Source organism: Coregonus clupeaformis, unplaced genomic scaffold, assembly GCF_020615455.1.
Source record: "Coregonus clupeaformis isolate EN_2021a unplaced genomic scaffold, ASM2061545v1 scaf0539, whole genome shotgun sequence".
Taxonomy (NCBI): Eukaryota; Metazoa; Chordata; class Actinopteri; order Salmoniformes; family Salmonidae; genus Coregonus; species Coregonus clupeaformis.
Window position 1 is genome coordinate 177,677 of NW_025533994.1, and position 24,549 is coordinate 202,225.

General features: G+C 50.1%; 1 protein-coding gene across 1 annotated transcript in view; it reads left to right on the forward strand.

Moving 5' to 3' along the window:
- Positions 1 to 3,117: 3,117 nt before the first annotated feature.
- LOC121543341 overlaps positions 3,118 to 24,549 on the forward strand; it is a 35,902-nt gene continuing 14,470 nt past the window's right edge. The window contains exons 1-7 of the mRNA XM_045215863.1: positions 3,118 to 3,262; positions 4,019 to 4,084; positions 9,601 to 9,717; positions 10,019 to 10,093; positions 11,014 to 11,055; positions 11,255 to 11,335; positions 13,405 to 13,486. Of these exons, the coding sequence (XP_045071798.1) occupies positions 3,203 to 3,262; positions 4,019 to 4,084; positions 9,601 to 9,717; positions 10,019 to 10,093; positions 11,014 to 11,055; positions 11,255 to 11,335; positions 13,405 to 13,486 (523 nt within the window). The 5' untranslated portion in view covers positions 3,118 to 3,202. The remainder of the gene's footprint in view (positions 3,263 to 4,018; positions 4,085 to 9,600; positions 9,718 to 10,018; positions 10,094 to 11,013; positions 11,056 to 11,254; positions 11,336 to 13,404; positions 13,487 to 24,549) is intronic.

Consider the following 24,549-nt stretch of genomic DNA (forward strand, 5'->3'; position numbering starts at 1 on the left):
TCAAAGAGCACTCTATTCCCTATATAGTGCACTACTTTTACAACTTTTTGACCAGGACCCATAGAGCACTAGGGAATAGGGTGCCATTTTGAATGCCGGATGCAACCGCTGGTGAGTTCAGAGATTTCCAGGAATGGCTGGTCATGTGATTTCTTGTACACTCACCCCACCTTACTCTGGACTGGACCTCTGGAGTCTGGATTACAGAATGAGGGCAGACAATACGTGCTTTATGAGTTATCAATGATCTCTCTCTCTCTCTCTCTCTCTCTCTCTCTCTCTCTCGGGGCGTTATTGCCATATAAAACACCATTCAGCAGCATGGAAAACACACTCATGTTGAGAAGAAGAAGAAACAGTTAAAGGAATCGGACAATCTGTTTTCTGGTGTCACGATCGTCTGACGAATGAACAGACCAAAGCGCAGCGCGTTGAGTGAACATGACTTTATTAACTCAAAGTCTGGAACAAAACAACAAAACAAGAACGATTCGTGAAGTCCTCTGCTAAACTGACAGAACATGGAACAAAAACCCACAACACCCACAGGAAAACATACAGATAAATATGGCTCCCAATCAGAGATAACGAGCCGACAGCTGACACTCGTTACCTCCGATTGGGAGTCATTGACCCAAACAAAGAAATACAACACATAGAACCACCCAACCAAACAAAACACCACGAAACGAACACACCCTGGCTCAACACACAAAGTCCCGGAGCCAGAGCGTGACAGTACCCCCCCCTAAAGGCGCGGACTGCGACCGCGCCTCAATAAGGCTAAACAAGGGAGGGCTGGGTGGGCATACCTCCTCGGCGGTGGCTCTGGCTCCGGCCTTGATCCCCACCCCACCATAGTCACTACCCGCTTACGTAGCCTCCTCCACATGACCACCCCCCAACTAAACCCCACTGGATTAAGGGGCGGCACCGGACTAAAGGGCAGCACCGGACTAAGGGGCAGCACCGGACTAAGGGGCAGTACCGGACTAAGGGGCAGCACCAGGATAAGGGGCAGCACCGGGCTAAGGGACAGCACCGGACTCAATGGCGGATCCTGGCCGGCTGGCTCTGGCGGATCCTGGCTGGACGGCTCATGGCTGGCTGAAGGATCTGGCTGCTCGCGGCTGGCTGACGGATCTGGCTGCTCGCGGCTGGCTGACGGATCTGGCTGCTCATGGCTGGCCGACGGATCTGGCTGCTCATGGCTGGCCGACGGATCTGGCTGCTCATGGCTGGCTGACAGATCTGGCTGCTCATGGCCGGCTGACGGATCTGGCTGCTCATGGCTGGCGGAAGGCTCTGGCTGATCCTGTCTGGCGGAAGGCTCTGGCTGATCCTGTCTGGCGGAAGGCTCTGGCTGATCCTGTCTGGCGGAAGGCTCTAGCGGCTCCCGGTCTGGCGGACGGCTCTGAAGGCTCATGGCAGACGGGCGGCTTTGCAGGCTCAGTCCAGACGGCCAGTTCAAGCGCCTTTGGGCAGACGGGCAGTTCAGGCCCGTTGAGCAGACGGCAGACTCTGGCCGTCTGAGGCGCACCGTAGGCCTGGTGCGTGGTGCCGGAACTGGAGGTACCGGGCTGAGGACACGCCTCTCAGGGCTAGTGCGGGGAGAAGGAACAGGCCGGACCGGGCTGGCGACGCGCACCGTAGGTTTGGTGCGAGTGGCAGGAACAGGCCGGGTCGGGCTGGCGACGCGCACCGTAGACTTGGTGCGGGTGGCAGGAACAGGCCGGACCGGGCTGGCGACGCGCACCGTCCGTTTGGTGCGAGTGGCAGGAACAGGCCGGGTCGGGCTGGCGACGCCGCACCGTAGACTTGGTGCGGGTGGCAGGAACAGGCCGGACCGGACTGGCGACGCGCACCGTAGGTTTGGTGCGAGTGGCAGGAACAGGCCGGGTCGGGCTGGCGACGCACACCGTAGGTTCTGTGCGTGGAGCAGGAACAGGCCGGGCTGGGCTGGCGACGCACACCGTAGGTTCTGTGCGTGGAGCAGGAACAGGCCGGGCTGGGCTGGCGACGCACACCGTAGGTTCTGTGCGTGGAGCAGGAACAGGCCGGGCTGGGCTGGCGACGCACACCGTAGGTTCTGTGCGTGGAGCAGGAACAGGCCGGGTCGGGCTGGCGACGCGCACCGTAGACTTGGTGCGGGTGGCAGGAACAGGCCGGACCGGGCTGGCGACGCGCACCGTAGGTTTGGTGCGAGTGGCAGGAACAGGCCGGGTCGGGCTGGCGACGTACACCGTAGGCTTAGTACGTGGAGCAGGAACCGGCCGGGCTGGACTGGCGACGCACACCGTGGGCTTGATGCGTGGAGTAGGAACAGGCCGGTCCGTACTGGGAACACACACCACTGGCTTTAACTGGGGATCAGGAACGGGCCGGACCGGACTGGTAACACACATCAGTCTCTCACGCCGTGCCGCAACAACTTCCCTTCCTCTACTCGCCAATGGCTCCCGTAATCCGATAGCCTTCTCTCCACATCTCCCTGTGGCAGCCTCCTGCTGCCCAACCGCCCAAGCCATGTGCCCCCCCCAAAAAACTTTTTGGGGTTGCCTCTCGTCCCTCCGACGATGGCCCTGCCGACGCCGTTGCTCCTCTCTCCGTCGCCTCTCCACTGTTTCGCTCCATGGACGGCGATCCATCCCATCCAGGATCTCCTCCCAAGTCCAGGACCCTTTTCCGTCCAAAATCTCCTCCCATGTCCAGACCCTTTGCTCCTGGACACGCTGCTTGGTCCTTTTGTGGTGGGTTTTTCTGTCACGACCGTCTTGAAAGGGAGCAGACCAATACGCAGCGCGTTGAGTGAACATGACTTTATTAACTCAAAGTCTGGAACAAAACAACAAAACAAGAACGATTCGTGAAGTCCTCTGCTAAACTGACAGAACATGGAACAAAAACCCACAACACCCACAGGAAAACATACAGATAAATATGGCTCCCAATCAGAGATAACGAGCCGACAGCTGACACTCGTTACCTCCGATTGGGAGTCATTGACCCAAACAAAGAAATACAACACATAGAACCACCCAACCAAACAAAACACCACGAAACGAACACACCCTGGCTCAACACACAAAGTCCCGGAGCCAGAGCGTGACATCTGGACTTAAAGATTTGGGGCTTCAGTTAGCCCAAATCTGAAGGGAACCGCTTATCCAAACGGTTGTTTTTATCATAACCAAATATTGAAATGGGAAAAATTAATATCTGCGTAAAACGGGCGTTCATTTTCGTCTGTGTCTTAATCGGGGTAAGTGATCGTCCATTCTATTGGCCTGGTCCTATTCGAGTTGATAAACCTGTTTTTTATAGGGGCAGGGCGCCAATTATGACTGTGTATACAGGTTTTTTAATATTACATTATTTTTGTACATTATTGCTGGTTCTTTTGGCAACTTCTACGCAAGCAGTGAGAGTTGCAGTTTACACGCGACGGAATAAAGAGCGGTGGCGCTTTCATCAACAATATGAGCCGATTGTTCTATAGTGCAGTATTGAAAGAAGCACTAAAATCACATATACATTTTGTATTTCATGTTACAATTAGGCCACTTGGCTTTTATCTAACCTTCAGCTGTCATGTTTCACATCCGCCTTTTTATTTGCCCCCTATTTGTTTATTTGCTCAGTATAATCATCTAGCTGCTAAATATTTTAAAGTTATGAGTTATGTTTATCCTCTTCTTCAAATAGGCCTACTGGCCTTAGTAACGTTTCTGCAAAACATTAGGCTAGTCAATTGATATTACATTTTTATAAACAGCCGACTAACTAAACATTTCAGCGATTAATTTCTTAACAATTTATAATTTCTTAGTCTATTTATAAATTAGGTATAAGATTATTATCAAATGCATTATTGAAGTTATGAATAAATCGATCCCTCAACTCTCCTCTGAATCAAATGACTGTATCAAGCTTTACTGTGCATTAGCAGTAGAACTCTCAGGATAATACCCTATACATGTGGAATGATTGATTGTATCATGTGTTGTATTCTCTTCAGATCATCAGCACCCTCTTGCTGGCCATCACGTTATTTGGACATGGGTTCTTCCACAAAGCAGAAGGAGTAATTATGTTTTTTTTATATAGCCACTATTACATTTACTAATTATATCATACACATGTTGTTATAATAATGATGTGTCCATCTAGTGTCACGATCGTCGGTAAGAGAGGAGGACCAAGGCGCAGCGTTGAATGCGAACATATTTATTATAGGTGATACACGATCAAAACAACAAAAACGATAACGTGACAGTCAACGGTCTAACACAAACCAACTAGAACAAGATCCCACAACCACTGTGGGCAAACAGCTTGTTTAAATGTGGTTCCCAATCAGAGACAACCAGCCACAGCTGACACTCGTTGCCTCTGATTGAGAACCACACTGGCCAACATAGAAATGGAACACATAGAATACAAATGAAACTCACACCCTGGCTCAACATACAAGTGTCCCCAGAGCCAGGGCGTGACAGTACCCCCCCCTAAAGGCGGACTCCGACCGCGCCAACTAAATACCACAGGGGAGGGACCGGGTGGGCACTCCGCCTTGGCGGCGGATCCGGCTCCGGGCCTGTTCCCCACTCCCTCTCCAACCCCCCAAAGTACCCCTGATCCGGTCTGGCCCGCTGGCCGGAGCTGGACTGCACACTGATGGAGCGGATTGCTCTAGCTCGGCGTAACGCATCTGACCGGTGCCGGACCAGGCACCAGTGGAACAGGCACGGGCCGTGCCCGGACTGACGACGCCCACCACTGGCTTGGTGTGGAGAACAGGCACGGGCCGTGCTGGACTGGCGACGCACACCACTGGCTTGGTGTGAGGAGCAGGAGCGGGCCGAACCGGGCTGGCGACGCGTACCATTGGCTTGGTGCGGGAAGCAGGAGCGGGCGGACCGGGCTGACGATGCGCACCCCTGGCTTGGTGCGTGGAGCAGGAACGGACCGGACCGGGCTGACGATGCGCACCCCTGGCTTAGTGCGTGGAGCAGCAACGGGCCGGGCCGGGCTGACGATACGCACCCCCTGGCTTGGTGCGTGGAGCAGGAACGGGCTGGACCGGGCTGACGACTCGCACCCCTGGCTTGGTGCGAGTGACAGGAACAGGCCGGACCGGGCTGGCGACGCGCACCATAGGCTTGGTGCGGGGAGCAGGAACAGGCCGGGCCGGGCTGACGGCGCACCATAGGCTTGGTGCGGGGAGCAGGAACAGGCCGGGCCGAGCTGGCGACGCGCACCATTGGCCTGGTGCGGGGAGCAGGAACAGGACGGGCCGGGCTGGCGATGCGCACCATTGGCTTGGTGCGGGGAGCAGGAACGGGCCGGACCGGGCTGGAGACTCGCACCATTGGCCTGGTGCGGGGAGCAGGAACAGGCCGGACCGTACTGGGACACACACCACTGGCCCTACGCAGGGGATCTGGAACGGGCCGGACCGGACTGGTAACACACCCCAGTACCTCACGCCGTGCCTCTACACCTTCCATCCCCTCTTCGACCAGTGGCCCCCGTAACCTGGCGGCCTCCTCTGCCAACCCGCTGGGCCGCTCTGTCACGGTCTCCTGCTGGCCCGTCGTCCACGGCGTTAGCCCCCCCTAAAAATTTTATGGGCTTCACTCCTACCTGTGGACCAGGTCTCCATACTTCTCGCCAGCCTTTCGCCCTTCTGCTTCCACGTCAAGCCCCTCTCTTCCTCACCCGGCTTGACCCAGTCGAGGAGGCGCTGGATATCCGCTAGGGATTTCCCTGGCGATGGCTCCTGGACCCGCTGCTTGGTCCAGTTCTGGTGGGATCTTCTGTCACGATCGTCGGTAAGAGAGGAGGACCAAGGCGCAGCGTTGAATGCGAACATATTTATTATAGGTGATACACGATCAAAACAACAAAAACGATAACGTGACAGTCAACGGTCTAACACAAACCAACTAGAACAAGATCCCACAACCACTGTGGGCAAACAGCTTGTTTAAATGTGGTTCCCAATCAGAGACAACCAGCCACAGCTGACACTCGTTGCCTCTGATTGAGAACCACACTGGCCAACATAGAAATGGAACACATAGAATACAAATGAAACTCACACCCTGGCTCAACATACAAGTGTCCCCAGAGCCAGGGCGTGACAGTACCCCCCCCTAAAGGCGCGGACTCCGACCGCGCCAACTAAATACCACAGGGGAGGGACCGGGTGGGCACTCCGCCTTGGCGGCGGATCCGGCTCCGGGCCTGTTCCCCACTCCCTCTCCAACCCCCCAAAGTACCCCTGATCCGGTCTGGCCCCGCTGGCCGGAGCTGGACTGCACACTGATGGAGCGGATTGCTCTAGCTCCGGCGTAACGCATCTGACCGGTGCCGGACCAGGCACCAGTGGAACAGGCACGGGCCGTGCCGGACTGACGACGCCCACCACTGGCTTGGTGTGGAGAACAGGCACGGGCCGTGCTGGACTGGCGACGCACACCACTGGCTTGGTGTGAGGAGCAGGAGCGGGCCGAACCGGGCTGGCGACGCGTACCATTGGCTTGGTGCGGGAAGCAGGAGCGGGCCGGACCGGGCTGACGATGCGCACCCCTGTCTTGGTGCGTGGAGCAGGAACGGACCGGACCGGGCTGACGATGCGCACCCCTGGCTTGGTGCGTGGAGCAGGAACGGGCTGGACCGGGCTGACGACTCGCACCCCTGGCTTGGTGCGAGTGACAGGAACAGGCCGGACCGGGCTGGCGACGCGCACCATAGGCTTGGTGCGGGGAGCAGGAACAGGCCGGGCCGGGCTGGCGAGCGCACCATAGGCTTGGTGCGGGGAGCAGGAACAGGCCGGGCCGAAGCTGGCGACGCGCACCATTGGCCTGGTGCGGGGAGCAGGAACAGGACGGGCCGGGCTGGCGATGCGCACCATTGGCTTGGTGCGGGGAGCAGGAACGGGCCGGACCGGGCTGGAGACTCGCACCATTGGCCTGGTGCGGGGAGCAGGAACAGGCCGGACCGTACTGGGGACACACACCACTGGCCCTACGCAGGGATCTGGAACGGGCCGGACCGGACTGGTAACACACCCCAGTACCTCACGCCGTGCCTCTACACCTTCCATCCCCTCTTCGACCAGTGGCCCCCGTAACCTGGCGGCCTCCTCTGCCAACCCGCTGGGCCGCTCTGTCGCGGTCTCCTGCTGGCCCGTCGTCCACGGCGTTAGCCCCCCCCTAAAAATTTTATGGGCTTCACTCCTACCTGTGGACCAGGTCTCCATACTTCTCGCCAGCCTTTCGCCCTTCTGCTTCCACGTCAAGCCCCTCTCTTCCTCACCCGGCTTGACCCAGTCGAGAGGCTCTGGATATCCGCTAGGGATTTCCCTGGCGATGGCTCCTGGACCCGCTGCTTGGTCCAGTTCTGGTGGGATCTTCTGTCACGATCGTCGGTAAGAGAGGAGGACCAAGGCGCAGCGTTGAATGCGAACATATTTATTATAGGTGATACACGATCAAAACAACAAAAACGATAACGTGACAGTCAACGGTCTAACACAAACCAACTAGAACAAGATCCCACAACCACTGTGGGCAAACAGCTTGTTTAAATGTGGTTCCCAATCAGAGACAACCAGCCACAGCTGACACTCGTTGCCTCTGATTGAGAACCACACTGGCCAACATAGAAATGGAACACATAGAATACAAATGAAACTCACACCCTGGCTCAACATACAAGTGTCCCCAGAGCCAGGGCGTGACAGTACCCCCCCCTAAAGGCGCGGACTCCGACCGCGCCAACTAAATACCACAGGGGAGGGACCGGGTGGGCACTCCGCCTTGGCGGCGGATCCGGCTCCGGGCCTGTTCCCCACTCCCTCTCCAACCCCCCAAAGTACCCCTGATCCGGTCTGGCCCCGCTGGCCGGAGCTGGACTGCACACTGATGGAGCGGATTGCTCTAGCTCCGGCGTAACGCATCTGACCGGTGCCGGACCAGGCACCAGTGGAACAGGCACGGGCCGTGCCGGACTGACGACGCCCACCACTGGCTTGGTGTGGAGAACAGGCACGGGCCGTGCTGGACTGGCGACGCACACCACTGGCTTGGTGTGAGGAGCAGGAGCGGGCCGAACCGGGCTGGCGACGCGTACCATTGGCTTGGTGCGGGAAGCAGGAGCGGGCCGGACCGGGCTGACGATGCGCACCCCTGGCTTGGTGCGTGGAGCAGGAACGGACCGAACCGGGCTGACGATGCGCACCCCTGGCTTAGTGCGTGGAGCAGCAACGGGCCGGGCCGGGCTGACGATACACACCCCTGGCTTGGTGCGTGGAGCAGGAACGGGCTGGACCGGGCTGACGACTCGCACCCCTGGCTTGGTGCGAGTGACAGGAACAGGCCGGACCGGGCTGGCGACGCGCACCATAGGCTTGGTGCGGGGAGCAGGAACAGGCCGGGCCGGGCTGGCGAAGCGCACCATAGGCTTGGTGCGGGGAGCAGGAACAGGCCGGGCCGAGCTGGCGACGCGCACCATTGGCCTGGTGCGGGGAGCAGGAACAGGACGGGCCGGGCTGGCGATGCGCACCATTGGCTTGGTGCGGGGAGCAGGAACGGGCCGGACCGGGCTGGAGACTCGCACCATTGGCCTGGTGCGGGGAGCAGGAACAGGCCGGACCGTACTGGGGACACACACCACTGGCCCTACGCAGGGATCTGGAACGGGCCGGACCGGACTGGTAACACACCCCAGTACCTCACGCCGTGCCTCTACACCTTCCATCCCCTCTTCGACCAGTGGCCCCCGTAACCTGGCGGCCTCCTCTGCCAACCCGCTGGGCCGCTCTGTCGCGGTCTCCTGCTGGCCCGTCGTCCACGGCGTTAGCCCCCCCCTAAAAATTTTATGGGCTTCACTCCTACCTGTGGACCAGGTCTCCATACTTCTCGCCAGCCTTTCGCCCTTCTGCTTCCACGTCAAGCCCCTCTCTTCCTCACCCGGCTTGACCCAGTTGAGGAGGCGCTGGATATCCGCTAGGGATTTCCCTGGCGATGGCTCCTGGACCCGCTGCTTGGTCCAGTTCTGGTGGGATCTTCTGTCACGATCGTCGGTAAGAGAGGAGGACCAAGGCGCAGCGTTGAATGCGAACATATTTATTATAGGTGATACACGATCAAAACAACAAAAACGATAACGTGACAGTCAACGGTCTAACACAAACCAACTAGAACAAGATCCCACAACCACTGTGGGCAAACAGCTTGTTTAAATGTGGTTCCCAATCAGAGACAACCAGCCACAGCTGACACTCGTTGCCTCTGATTGAGAACCACACTGGCCAACATAGAAATGGAACACATAGAATACAAATGAAACTCACACCCTGGCTCAACATACAAGTGTCCCCAGAGCCAGGGCGTGACATCTAGCCTGGTACTAGATCTGTTTGTGCTGTCTTTCCAACTCCTACAGTGTTTAGCATGACAACAACCATAGGAGTTGGCAATACAGCATAAACAGATCTGAGACCAGGCTAGAGTCCAGCAGCATCATTGTAATATTATGATTATAAAGCCAGAATTGCCATATCATTAATTTGGCTTGTCTTCCTATTCACAGATAGGCAAGTTTCTACCAGTGATAGTAATGATGTATGTCCTAGAAGCAGCAACCCTGGTCCTGTCAATCTTTGGGGGTTTTGGCGCTTGCAAGGAGAAGAAATGGGCTGTGGTTCTGGTAAGCTTGCCTAGACCTGCCAATTTTTTTTAGCCTGATCCCAGATCTGTTTTGTCTTGGATAATTATCATAGGAGTTGGCTATACAGCACAAACATATCTGGGACCTGGCTACCGACTTGACGTCTCCTCTGCTGCAAACTGTTCCTTTCTGACAAGTAATGGCATGCCATAAAACTCAACTGAAACCAGTCAAGACTTTTCCCATGACATGCTTCCAACATGTTTTCCAAAAAGAGTGATAAGGTTTGAATTAACCTTTAGTATTGATTTTGCTTGACAACCCCTATATGTGTGTGTAGTTTTCAGTAGGTATGTCACTGGCCAGCCTATACCTGTTAGTGGAGTGCGTGAGAGTATGTGTACTCAATCACAAGGTACAGTAGTCTATATATATATATATATATATTTACAGGTAACTGCCAAAATAAAGGGAACACCAACATAGTATCTTAACAGGGTGTTGGGCCACCACGAGCAGCCAGAACAGCTTCCATGCACCTTGGCATAGATTCTACCAGTGTCTGGAACTCTATTGGAGGGATGTGAAACCATTATTCCACGAGAAATTCCATCATTTGGTGTTTTGTTGATGGAAAACGCTGTCTCAGGCGCTGCTTCAGAATCTCACATAAGTGTTCAATTGGGTTGAGATCTGGTGAATGAGAAGGCCATGGCATATGGTTTACATCAATCGTTTTCATGCTCAACAAACAATTCAGTGACCACTCGTGCCCTTTGGATGTGGGCATATCATCCTATGGGGGCGTAGCCATGGTAGCCAAAATAATGTTCATACTGTACATGACCCTAAACATGATGGGATATTAACTGCTTAATTAACTCAGGAACCACACCTGTGTGGAATCACCTGCTTTCAATATACTCTGTATCCCTCATTTACTCAAGGGTTTCCTTTATTTTGGCAGTTACCTGTACATATCTTAACTTTTTAATTCAACCTTGAGCCAATGTTTGTTTGCTGTTCTGGTGAAAATATATCTGAGAATGTATTGTATGATGGTGCAATGCATCTGATTCTTGATAATTTAATGTACTGTGTCTGTCCATTTCAAATTCATAGCTGATTATAGGTTTCAGCTGTGAATATAACACTCAATGTAAACTTTATTAATTTCAAGATGGAGGAGTTAACCAGAGACGGAAACCTAGCTATGATGCCTCTGAGTAGAGCGTGTCAAACAGATATAAAAAGATTTACAACATGCAGACTGACGTAAGTCACCTTAATTTAATGCTTCTTATGGTCTCTGCTTGTGCCAATTCAATGTCCCAGGGTGCCAATTCAATGTCCCAGGGTGACAGTTCAATGTCCCAGGTAAGCAATTTTGCACAAAATGTTTTGCTCGCAATTGTGTATCAAACTAGAAGGTCATAATTCTAGTTTAATACATAAAGATGACTTACAGTACTCATTGATCCAATAAACAGCTATTTGTTCAAGTTCTGATATAATATGGACCTATATACTCTTGTTTTTCTCACAAAATGACAAACTCTTAATGTTTCATTTTCAGCCATGTTGTTCCATCAACTCTGACATGGACTGTGGACTCATTGTGATAAAAGGAATATGTATAGCACTTACAGCATTATGGGTATGTATTTCAGATCTATGTCTGTACTATTGAACCATTCCAGGGTTGGGGTCAATTCAGTTTTTTCAATTCAATCAATTGAAATTCAATTCCCGAATTGAAAATTGTCCATAGTTTTTCAATTCAGGAAGTGAATTTCAATTGATTGAATTTAATTGACTACCTGAATTGAAAACATTTCTTGCATTAGTAGTAGTATTGGTATATTATAATTATTACCCGCAGGCCGTACTTGGCAGCTAACAGATGAATTGCAGTACACAGTACATACAGTGAGGGAAAAAAGTATTTGATCCCCTGCTGATTTTGTACGTTTGCCCACTGACAAAGAAATGATCAGTCTATAATTTTAATGGTAGGTTTATTTGAACAGTGAGAGACAGAATAACAAAACAAAAATCCAGAAAAACGTGATAAATTGATTTGCATTTTAATGAGGGAAATAAGTATTTGACCCCTCTGCAAAACATGACTTAGTACTTGGTGGCAAAACCCTTGTTGGCAATCACAGAGGTCAGACATTTCTTGTAGTTGGTCACCAGGTTTGCACACATCTCAGGAGGGATTTTGTCCCACTCCTCTTTGCAGATCTTCTCCAAGTCATTAAGGTTTCGAGGCTGACGTTTGGCAACTCGAACCTTCAGCTCCCTCCACAGATCTTCTATGGGATTAAGGTCTGGAGACTGGCTAGGCCACTCCAGGACCTTAATGTGCTTCTTCTTGAGCCACTCCTTTGTTGCCTTGGCCGTGTGTTTTGGGTCATTGTCATGCTGGAATACCCATCCACAACACATTTTCAATGCCCTGGCTGAGGGAAGGAGGTTCTCACCCAAGATTTGATGGTACATGGCCCCGTCCATTGTCCCTTTGATGCGGTGAAGTTGTCCTGTCCCCTTAGCAGAAAAACACCCCCAAAGCATAATGTTTCCACCTCCATGTTTGACGGTGGGGATGGTGTTCTTGGGGTCATAGGCAGCATTCCTCCTCCTCCAAACACGGCGAGTTGAGTTGATGCCAAAGAGCTCAATTTTGGTCTCATCTGACCTCAACACTTTCACCCAGTTCTCCTCTGAATCATTCAGATGTTCTTTGGCAAACTTCAGACGGGCATGTATATGTGCTTTCTTGAGCAGGGGGACCTTGCGGGCGCTAGAGTATTTCAGTCCTTCACGGCGTAGTGTGTTACCAATTGTTTTCTTGGTGACTATGGTCCCAGCTGCCTTGAGATCATTGACAAGATCCTCCCGTGTAGTTCTGGGCTGATTCCTCACCGTTCTCATGATCATTGCAACTCCACGAGGTGAGATCTTGCATGGAGCCCCAGGCCGAGGGAGATTGACAGTTCTTTTGTGTTTCTTCCATTTGCGAATAATCGCACCAACTGTTGTCACCTTCTCACCAAGCTGCTTGGCGATGGTCTTGTAGCTCATTCCAGCCTTGTGTAGGTCTACAATCTTGTCCCTGACATCCTTGGAGAGCTCTTTGGTCTTGGCCATGGTGGAGAGTTTGGAATCTGATTGATTGATTGCTTCTGTGGACAGGTGTCTTTTATACAAGTAACAAACTGAGATTAGGAGCACTCCCTTTAAGAGTGTGCTCCTAATCTCAGCTCGTTACCTGTATAAAAGACACCTGGGAGCTTTAAATCTTTCTGATTGAGAGGGGTCAAATACTTATTTCCCTCATTAAAATGCAAATCAATTCATAACATTTTTGACATGCGTGTTTCTGGATTATTTTGTTGTTATTCTGTCTCTCACTGTTCAAATAAACCTACCATAACAATTATAGACTGATCATTTCTTTGTCAGTGGGCAAACGTACAAAATCAGCAGGGGATCAAATACTTTTTTCCCTCACTGTACAAGTAAACAAGAACAATTAAAACATGTGAAAGTCAGAATGGGAGCTGAAGGATGGATGAATCGAGCCCACCACTATACCATACTTTTTTTACCTTATGGTTCGAGTGTAGGCCTATTTGATTTCACTGTTATCTTTCACATTCAGCACCAAGTCACCTGCTCCATCAATCCTGTCTGAACCGTTACTGTGTGTTTGGTCCTCAGGATATTGGAGTTGCCCTGGCCATCACAATACTCTGCCAGATGAGAAGAAATGTTGATGTGATCTCAATACGGAGAGCTGTGTGACACAGCAGAGAATGTCTGAAATGAAATGGTCCTCTTATGAAGGATACACAATGCACTAGTCTGAGTGGCAGTCTGTTAGTGCTATCATGCCAACTCCTTGTCACTCATTCGTGTCAAGCCACACATGGCAATGGGTGACAAAATAGTTGGCTTGGCAATGACAGCAATGGAGTTGGCATTGGCCAGACCACAAACAGATCTGGGATCATGCTAGCAATGCACTCATATTATGTAAACTTTCCCACGGGGGGCCAGTATAAAAAAAAAATATGTATTCACTAACTGTAAGTCGCTCTGGATAAGAGCGTCTGCTAAATGACTAAAATGTAAAATGTAAATGTAAATGTAAATATTCATAACACACTTGAAAGGACAACTAGGGACATTATTAGACATTAGAGATCTCTGATGGGTTGTCCAAAGTATTACTGTTCAACTGATTGTCCATCTGACTGCCAACAAGGGTCTTCTTATTGGCTGTCAAGGGTTCTGTAAAACCTGTGGTTTGTTTTTCTGTTGTAAATAACTGGTAACCATTTAACCATTGAAGTGCCTCAGTGTTGGTTACAGTGTCTTGAATAAAGGGACAACCAACATCTCTTAAAAATATATATTTTGTTTGCTAAACACAACTGTATTACCAAATTACTTTACCATTATCATAGGAAGTCACAATCAGACTGACAAAAATGGTATTTCTTCCAGTGGCCTTTGTCCTCTCCACATCCCCATTTCATTTTCTCTATTCCTCTTTTCCGCCTGCTCTCTCCCCTCATCCTCCTCTCTCTTCCTCTTTTCCGCCTGCTCTCTCCCCTCATCCTCCTCTCTCTTCTTCTTTTCCGTCTGCTCTCCTCTCATCCTCCTGTGACACTCTGGCTCCATGGACTTTGATTATTGAGCCAGGGTTGTTCATTTTCTTTTGGGTGTATTTCTATGTTGGTTTCTAGGTGTTCATTTCTATGTTGTGGTGGTTCTTGATTATTCATGTGACTCCCAATCGGAGGTAACGAGTGACAGCTGTCGGCTCGTTATCTCTGATTGGGAGCCATATTTAAACTGTTGTGGTTGCACTGTGTTTTTGTGGGTTTTTGTTCCGTTTTCGGTCTGTTGTACCGTGGACTTCATTTAAGTCGTCTTTTGTTTTGTATTTGGTTACTTTGATTAATAAAGTCATGTTTCTTGGACACGTTGCGCCTTGGTCATACTTGGACGACATAGACGACCGTGACAGAAAAACCCACCACAAAAGGACCAAGCAGCGTGTCAAGCGGCAACAGGACCTACCTACACAGGATTTATGGACTCCCATAAAGGATTCATGGACATGGGAGGAGATTCTGGATGGTAAGGGGCCTTGGGATCAACCGGGAGAATATCGCCGTCCTCGTGAAGAGCGGGAGGCAGCTAGAGCCGAGAGGCGGCGATATGAGGAGGCAGCACGGAGGCAAGGCTGGAAGCCCGAGAGTACTACCCAAGAATTTCTTGGGGAGGAAGCGCCAGGTATGGAGAGAACGCTGGTGGATGTCCTCCTCGGCTGGGGACATATTACGCAGGAGGAGGCCGTCCGGTACCGGAGGGCGATGAAGGGGGAGAACCTGGCAGGAGAGGAGCAACGGCATCAGCAGGGCCATCGTCGGAAGGACGAGAGGCAACCCCCAAAAAAATTTTGGGGGGGCACATGGCTTAGGCGGCTGGGCAGCAGGAGGCTGCCACAGGGAGACGTGGAGAGAAGGCTATCGGATTACGGGAGCCATTGGCGAGTAGAGGAAGGGAAGTTGTTGCGGCACGGCGTGAGAGACTGATGGGTGTTACCAGTCCGGTCCGGCCCGTTCCTGATCCCCAGTTAAAGCCAGTGGTGTGTGTTCCCAGTACGGACCGGCCTGTTCCTACTCCACGCATCAAGCCCACGGTGTGCGTCGCCAGTCCAGCCCGGCCTGTTCCTGCTCCACGCACAGAACCTACGGTGTGCGTCGCCAGCCCAGCCCGGCCTGGTCCTGCTCCACGCACAGAACCTACGGTGTGCGTCGCCAGCCCAGCCCGGCCTGTTCCTGCTCCACGCACAGAACCTACGGTGTGCGTCGCCAGCCCAGCCCGGCCTGTTCCTGCTCCACGCACAGAACCTACGGTGTGCGTCGCCAGCCCAGCCCGGCCTGTTCCTGCCACTCGCACCAAACCTACGGTGCGCGTCGCCAGCCCGACCCGGCCTGTTCCTGCCACTCGCACCAAACCTACGGTGCGCGTCGCCAGCCCGGTCCGGCCTGTTCCTGCCACCCGCACCAAGTCTACGGTGCGCGTCGCCAGCCCGACCCGGCCTGTTCCTGCCACTCGCACCAAACCTACGGTGCGCGTCGCCAGCCCGGTCCGGCCTGTTCCTTCTCCCGCACTAGCCCTGAGATGCGTGTCCTCAGCCCGGTACCTCCAGTTCCGGCACCACGCACCAGGCCTACGGTGCGCCTCAGACGGCCAGAGTCTGCCGTCTGCCCAACGGCGCCTGAACTGCCCGTCTGCCCAACGGGCGCTTGAACTGCCCGTCTGCCCAACGGCGCCTGAACTGCCTGTCTGCCCAACGGGCCTGAACTGTCCGTCTGCCCAACGCCGTCTGAACTGCCCGTCTGCCCAACGGGCGCCTGAACTGCCCGTCTGCCCAACGCCGTCTGAACTGTCCGTCTGCCAAGCGCCGCAGGAACTGCCCGTCTGTACTGAGCCTGCAAAGCCGCCCGTCTGCCATGAGCCTTCAGAGCCGTCCGCCAGACCGGGAGCCGCTAGAGCTCTCCGCCAGACAGGATCAGCCAGAGCCTTCCGCCAGACAGGATCAGCCAGAGCCTTCCGCCAGACAGGATCAGCCAGAGCCTTCCGCCAGACAGGATCAGCCAGAGCCTTCCGCCAGACAGGATCAGCCAGAGTCTTCCGCCAGACAGAATCATACACCAGCTATGGAATCAGCAGGAGCCGACGCAGCCCATACTAGACTGGAAGCCCAGGTTCGGGGCCAGCAAGAGCAGCTCCTGCAGATGGGAGCCGCCCTGCTGGAGGTGATGACCGCAATCCGAGGCTGGGGTCCGCCTCCACCGCCAGCTGAGCAGCCAGATCCGTCAGCCAGCCATGAGCAGCCAGATCCGTCAGCCAGCCATGAGCAGCCAGATCCGTCAGCCAGCCATGAGCCGTCCAGCCAGGATCCGCCAGAGCCGTCCAGCCAGGATCCGCCAGAGCCGTCCAGCCAGGATCCGCCAGAGCCGTCCTGCCAGGATCCGCCAGAGCCGTCTAGCCAGGATCCGCCAGAGCCGTCTAGCCAGGATCCGCCAGAGCCGTCCAGCCAGGATCCGCCAGAGCCGTCCAGCCAGGATCCGCCAGAGCCGTCCAGCCAGGATCCGCCAGAGCCGTCCAGCAAGGATCCGCCAGAGCCGTCCAGCCGGGATCCGCCAGAGCCGTCCAGCCCGGATCCGCCATTCAGTCCGGAGCTGCCCCTTAGTCCGGTGCTGCCCCTTAGTCCGGTGCTGCCCCTTAGCCCGGTGCTGCCCCTTAGTCCGGTGCTGCCCCTTAGCCCGGTGCTGCCCCTTAGCCCGGTGCTGCCCCTTAGTCCGGTGCTGCCCCTGAGTCCGGTGATGCCTCTTAGTCCAGTGCTGCCCCTTAATCCTGTGGGGTTTAGTTGGGGGGTGGTCATTTGGAGGAGGCTACGTAAGCGGGTAGTGACTATGGTGGGGTGGGGACCACGACCAGTGCCAGAGCCGCCACCATGGACAGACGCCCACCCAGACCCTCCCCTAGACTGTATGCTGGTGCGCCCGGAGTTCGCACCTTTAGGGGGGTACTGTGACACTCTGGCTCCATGGACTTTGATTATTGAGCCAGGGTTGTTCATTTTCTTTTGGGTGTATTTCTATGTTGGTTTCTAGGTGTTCATTTCTATGTTGTGGTGGTTCTTGATTATTCATGTGACTCCCAATCGGAGGTAACGAGTGACAGCTGTCGGCTCGTTATCTCTGATTGGGAGCCATATTTAAACTGTTGTGGTTGCACTGTGTTTTTGTGGGTTTTTGTTCCGTTTTCGGTCTGTTGTACCGTGGACTTCATTTAAGTCGTCTTTTGTTTTGTATTTGGTTACTTTGATTAATAAAGTCATGTTTCTTGGACACGTTGCGCCTTGGTCATACTTGGACGACATAGACGACCGTGACACCTCCTCTCTCTTCTTCTTTTCCGCCTGCTCTCTCCCCTCATCCTCCTCTCATCCTCTCTTCCTCTGTCCCTATTTCACCCTCTTCTCCTCCTCTCTGACTCCCTCAGCTCTTTCTCTCTCCTCTTCTGTTCTTCCTTCTCTGCCTTTGTCTCTGCTTCCTTTCTCTTCCTCTCCTCCTTCTCTTGTTTCTTCAACTTCTCTTTCTTCCATCTGAATACAGTCTGACTCAGGGGGAAAAGTTGTTTCAAACAATGAAGAAGTAATGAAGGACTCTAGACTGTATGTTATTAGACCAGTGGTTCTAGCCTGGGTACCAGTCTGTTTAGCTATCATTCCACTCCTTGGCATATGACACGGAGTACAAGTTATCTAAACACACTGGTACCCAGGCTACAGTGGTACCTACTCAAAATAGTATTTTACATGAATTCAATAAACTCTACTTTGTTCTATTTACCTGTGTGGCAGAAGCTTCCATGGCAACCTGCTGCGCTGCTGTGGTTCCATCGTCATGGCGCCCCAAATTACCTGCCTTGCACTGTCAAATCACAGGAGGGCAGTAGATATTAACTCATCAAGTTAGTTAGATGCACAGAGAGAGGGGCCTAGCCTGTTCCCATATCTGTTTGTGTTATCATGTGTTTGGCATGACAAGCAGAGGCATGATGACACAAACAGACTGGTTCCCAGGCTAAGAAGGGCCCCTGATACCTTATAGATTAAGGTAACATTTTATTTGGATAGTCCATTTGTAGATGCTCTACAGACTATCTACAGACTATCAGTAGCATTTCATCTATCTACAAACCCTAACTCTAACCTTAACCCTTATTTTAAACCTTACCCTAACCCTAACCGTAACCTTAGCAAGCAGTTGCTTATCAACAGATAGTTTCTTGATAGTACAAATGCTGTATCTTCATTTGAACCTGTTTTTCACAGCAGGAAAATAGTCCTGCAGCAACAGAACATTTGAATTATTATGTGGATTATATAATTAATGGTCAATTTTCATTAGGGCAACTCAAGTCTGAATTTTTTAAAGTGGAAATTACAAACTTTAGAAGCATTTTTAAACCTTGAATACACTACAAGCTTGCATTTCCTGATGTGCAGGAAAATTCTCATCAACAACAGCATGATCAAATGAATATCCGTCATCTGTATGAGGATCTGAAGAGCATCTACAGATGGACTGTCCAAATGATATGTGTGACCTAGATTAAGAACGGTCTTTATTACTAATGCATGGTTCTCACCATGTTTCCATTGCTTTTCATGTCCTGCAAGTCGATGATGGTATTAAGCACATCAGCAGTCCCCCTCAGATGCTTGTTCTCCTCATCCATTGCATTTCTCTCAGTGTTCCACCTCTCCTCCCCCTCTCTCTCCTCCTCTTCCTCCTGGTCCACTCTCTGCTCCTCCAGTCCCCTGACCCACTCTTCTCTCTTCTTCTACTTCTCCTCCATCTTCTCCAGTTCTCTCGATCTAGGTCTTTGCTGAGTGACTCGATCTCCTCCGGCGCTGCCTTGCTCTTCTCTTTTATCCACTCTCTGTCCTCTATCGCTTTCTTTTCCAACTCTTTCAGCCTCTTTCTCTCGCTCCTAAACCTCACCCTTACCGCCGACATACTTTCCTGACGTTCGTCCAGCCATAGCTTTAAGAGTGTGCTCCTAATCTCAGCTCGTTACCTGTATAAAAGACACCTGGGAGCTTGAAATCTTTCTGATTGAGAGGGGGTCAAATACTTATTTCCCTCATTAAAATGCAAATCAAATCATAACATTTTTGACATGCGTGTTTCTGGATTATTTTGTTGTTATTCTGTCTCTCACTGTTCAAATAAACCTACCATAACAATTATAGACTGATCATTTCTTTGTCAGTGGGCAAACGTACAAAATCAGCAGGGGATCAAATACTTTTTTCCCTCACTGTACAAGTAAACAAGAACAATTAAAACATGTGAAAGTCAGAATGGGAGCTGAAGGATGAATCGAGCCCACCACTATACCATACTTTTTTTACCTTATGGTTCGAGTGTAGGCCTATTTGATTTCACTGTTATCTTTCACATTCAGCACCAAGTCACCTGCTCCATCAATCCTGTCTGAACCGTTACTGTGTGTTTGGTCCTCAGGATATTGGAGTTGCCCTGGCCATCACAATACTCTGCCAGATGAGAAGAAATGTTGATGTGATCTCAATACGGAGAGCTGTGTGACACAGCAGAGAATGTCTGAAATGAAATGGTCCTCTTATGAAGGATACACAATGCACTAGTCTGAGTGGCAGTCTGTTAGTGCTATCATGCCAACTCCTTGTCACTCATTCGTGTCAAGCCACACATGGCAATGGGTGACAAAATAGTTGGCTTGGCAATGACAGCAATGGAGTTGGCATTGGCCAGACCACAAACAGATCTGGGATCATGCTAGCAATGCACTCATATTATGTACATATTCATAACACACTTGAAAGGACAACTAGGGACATTATTAGACATTAGAGATCTCTGATGGGTTGTCCAAAGTATTACTGTTCAACTGATTGTCCATCTGACTGCCAACAAGGGTCTTCTTATTGGCTGTCAAGGGTTCTGTAAAACCTGTGGTTTGTTTTTCTGTTGTAAATAACTGGTAACCATTTAACCATTGAAGTGCCTCAGTGTTGGTTACAGTGTCTTGAATAAAGGGACAACCAACATCTCTTAAAAATATATATTTTGTTTGCTAAACACAACTGTATTACCAAATTACTTTACCATTATCATAGGAAGTCACAATCAGACTGACAAAAATGGTATTTCTTCCAGTGGCCTTTGTCCTCTCCACATCCCCATTTCATTTTCTCTATTCCTCTTTTCCGCCTGCTCTCTCCCCTCATCCTCCTCTCTCTTCTTCTTTTCCGTCTGCTCTCCTCTCATCCTCCTCTCTCTTCTTCTTTTCCGTCTGCTCTCCTCTCATCCTCCTCTCTCATCCTCCTCTCTCTTCTTCTTTTCCGTCTGCTCTCCTCTCATCCTCCTCTCTCTTCCTCTTTTCCGTCTGCTCTCTTCTCTCATCCTCCTCTCTCTTCTTCTTTTCCGCCTGCTCTCTCCCCTCATCCTCCTCTCATCCTCTCTTCCTCTGTCCCTATTTCACCCTCTTCTCCTCCTCTCTGACTCCCTCAGCTCTTTCTCTCTCCTCTTCTGTTCTTCCTTCTCTGCCTTTGTCTCTGCTTCCTTTCTCTTCCTCTCCTCCTTCTCTTGTTTCTTCAACTTCTCTTTCTTCCATCTGAATACAGTCTGACTCAGGGGGAAAAGTTGTTTCAAACAATGAAGAAGTAATGAAGGACTCTAGACTGTATGTTATTAGACCAGTGGTTCTAGCCTGGGTACCAGTCTGTTTAGCTATCATTCCACTCCTTGACACTCCTTGGCATATGACACGGAGTACAAGTTATCTAAACACACTGGTACCCAGGCTACAGTGGTACCTACTCAAAATAGTATTTTACATGAATTCAATAAACTCTACTTTGTTCTATTTACCTGTGTGGCAGAAGCTTCCATGGCAACCTGCTGCGCTGCTGTGGTTCCATTGTCATGGCTCCCCAAATTACCTGCCTTGCACTGTCAAATCACAGGAGGGCAGTATATATTAACTCATCAAGTTAGTTAGATGCACAGAGAGAGGGGCCTAGCCTGTTCCCAGATCTGTTTGTGTTATCATGTGTTTGACATGACAAGCAGAGGCATGATGACACAAACAGACTGGTTCCCAGGCTAAGAAGGGCCCCTGATACCTTATAGATTAAGGTAACATTTTATTTGGATAGTCCATTTGTAGATGCTCTACAGACTATCTACAGACTATCAGTAGCATTTCATCTATCTACAAACCCTAACTCTAACCTTAACCCTTATTTTAAACCTTACCCTAACCCTAACCGTAACCTTAGCAAGCAGTTGCTTATCAACAGATAGTTTCTTGATAGTACAAATGCTGTATCTTCATTTGAACCTGTTTTTCACAGCAGGAAAATAGTCCTGCAGCAACAGAACATTTGAATTATTATGTGGATTATATAATTAATGGTCAATTTTCATTAGGGCAACTCAAGTCTGAAATTTTAAAAGTGGAAATTACAAACTTTAGAAGCATTTTTTAACCTTGAATACACTACAAGCTTGCATTTCCTGATGTGCAGGAAAATTCTCATCAACAACAGCATGATCAAATGAATATCCGTCATCTGTATGAGGATCTGAAGAGCATCTACAGATGGACTGTCCAAATGAAATGTGTGACCTAGATTAAGAACGGTCTTTATTACTAATGCATGGTTCTCACCATGTTTCCATTGCTTTTCATGTCCTGCAAGTCGATGATGGTATTAAGCACGTCAGCAGTCCCCCTCAGATGCTTGTTCTCCTCATCCATTGCATTTCTCTCAGTGTTCCACCTCTCCTCCCCCTCTCTCTCCTCCTCTTCCTCCTGGTCCACTCTCTGCTCCTCCAGTCCCCTGACCCACTCTTCTCTCTTCTTCTACTTCTCCTCCATCTTCTCCAGTTCTCTTGATCTAGGTCTTTGCTGAGTGACTCGATCTCCTCCGGCGCTGCCTTGCTCTTCTCTTTTATCCACTCTCTGTCCTCTATCGCTTTCTTTTCCAACTCTTTCAGCCTCTTTCTCTCGCTCCTAAACCTCACCCTTACCGCTGACATACTTTCCTGACGGTCGTCCAGCCATAGTGTTGGGTTCTATTTTTCTCATAATTGGATCTGTATGTGATGAATAGCTTGGAAGGAATGCATTAATGAGGAGCACTGTACTGATATGGATTGTTTCACATAACAGGCTGTTATTCATGTGGGGAACGTTAGGGGCTAGGATGAGATAAGACTTGTATTTCTCACAGATACGAACACTCTCTCTTTGTTGTCTGTGAAACTGTCCTTGAACATGGGTACATGGAGTACAGTGGAATGGTGTCTTTTGGGTGCTGATTCCGCAGGTTATTATGATAGCAATTATGCCTGGCAACAGTGTGCAATAAATGGAGAAGAGGAGTTGGGACCAACCCCTGCGCCAACGGATTGGCTGAACCACACTCAGTCCTTTGCTCTGGTTGGCCAACAGCAGAAGTGGAGGCTTTCTGTCAGAGTATTTGAAGAAGAACTTAGAACAATGGATCAGTTATCTGAGTGCCCTGCGTGGTATCTCAGCGGACCCGTATATACGAACCTTCATACTTATCATACATACATTTTGCATATAATAAATTAAGCTTGGATTGAAGATCTCTTGATTCTTATTCCAATACCAGATTTGAATTACGCAATTTCTAACAATTGGTGACCTCCGACTGTGATCTGGTGGCGGAACTTTGCTGGAATTCACCCAGCCTATTGGACATCACTGGAATTCACCCAGCCTATTGGACATCACTGGAATTCACCCAGCCTATTGGACATCACTGTCATCGAACTGTGTTTCACAAATTGCCCGGGCTTCTAAAAAGGTAAGCAAAACACCTATTGTAATATAACTAAAGTTTTGCACATTGGCTTTATCCAAATTAATTTTGTGAAACACCTGTTTGATGTAAGTGAACCCTATTGTACTATAAATAACGATTACAGTATACTATTTCGATTTCATAATATACTATGCAAATGTTTGATAAATGTGAGGGTTAAAAGCCATGGTATATTGAGTATTGTTCCACAGAAGAGCGGTTCTGGGAAAATACTGAAATCCCCAGACTAGGTACCACCAGGGGTGGGCTGGGGATATAGGGAATTATTGGATAAAAGTGTGTACGCTATTTGTCACTATATTCCATAAAAAGCTATTGTCATTGTATCAGTCTAGGCTGAATATAATTGGGAACATAGACTAATTAATCTATTGTCATTGTATCAGTCTGGGCTGGATATAATTGGGAACATAGTCTGGATATAGTTAGGATCATAGGACAGCACTCGAGTGTGTACGCTATTTGTCACTATATTCTATAAAAATCTATTGTCATTGTATCGGTCTGGGATGGATATAATTGGGAACATAGTTTGAATATAGTTGGGATCATAGGACAGCACTCCTAAAAACTTAGAAGACAGTATAAATCGCCATTTGTCGTTGTACTTAGGTATTGGCCGGGGCAACTGGGAACATGGGTAGATACTGCAAATTAGTAGAGAGTATAAACTTATTGTCTTTGCACCAATACGGTGTAAATGGGAACATAAGTGAGATACTGCAAATTAGTAGAGAGTATAAACTTATTGTCTTTGCACCAATAGGGTGTAAATGGGAACATAAGAAATAGAGTAGGTTAAACGAAAGGGGTAAGGGCGTGGCAACGTACCTATTGTTGGTACTTTAAAAGTTAGACAGTGCGGGTGTTGTCGTATGCATGAGAGTGTGAATGATAAACCAGTTTACCTTGATAGAAAACTAATTGGGAATTAAAATGTATGTGGCTGTCCAAACTGTATAATTTGGGGATAACTGTTGGGTTTGTGGTTGCTTAAACCATATAACCCGTTAATAACAATTAGGAACATAAAGCTAAAGTGATTAATTGTGTGACTGAACTGAAACGTTTGAGCTGATATGATTGAACTGTGGCGTTTTATGTTTGACCCTGCAAAATACTGGTTAAACAATTAGACTGAAATAATTCGGTTTATCATTGAAATATAAATATGCACCAACTTTAACTAATTAGGTGGGAATGATTTGATTTAAATAAATAGACTAAAATACTTTAAATAACCACAGAATATTGGAAACACTAACACAGCTCCTCGAAAGAGCCTGCTCCCAGAGGAGAGGGAGAGAGAGTTGCGAGGGGAGGGGCTGGAGAGAGCGAAAGTGTGGCTTTTGGAGCCAGGAAAGACT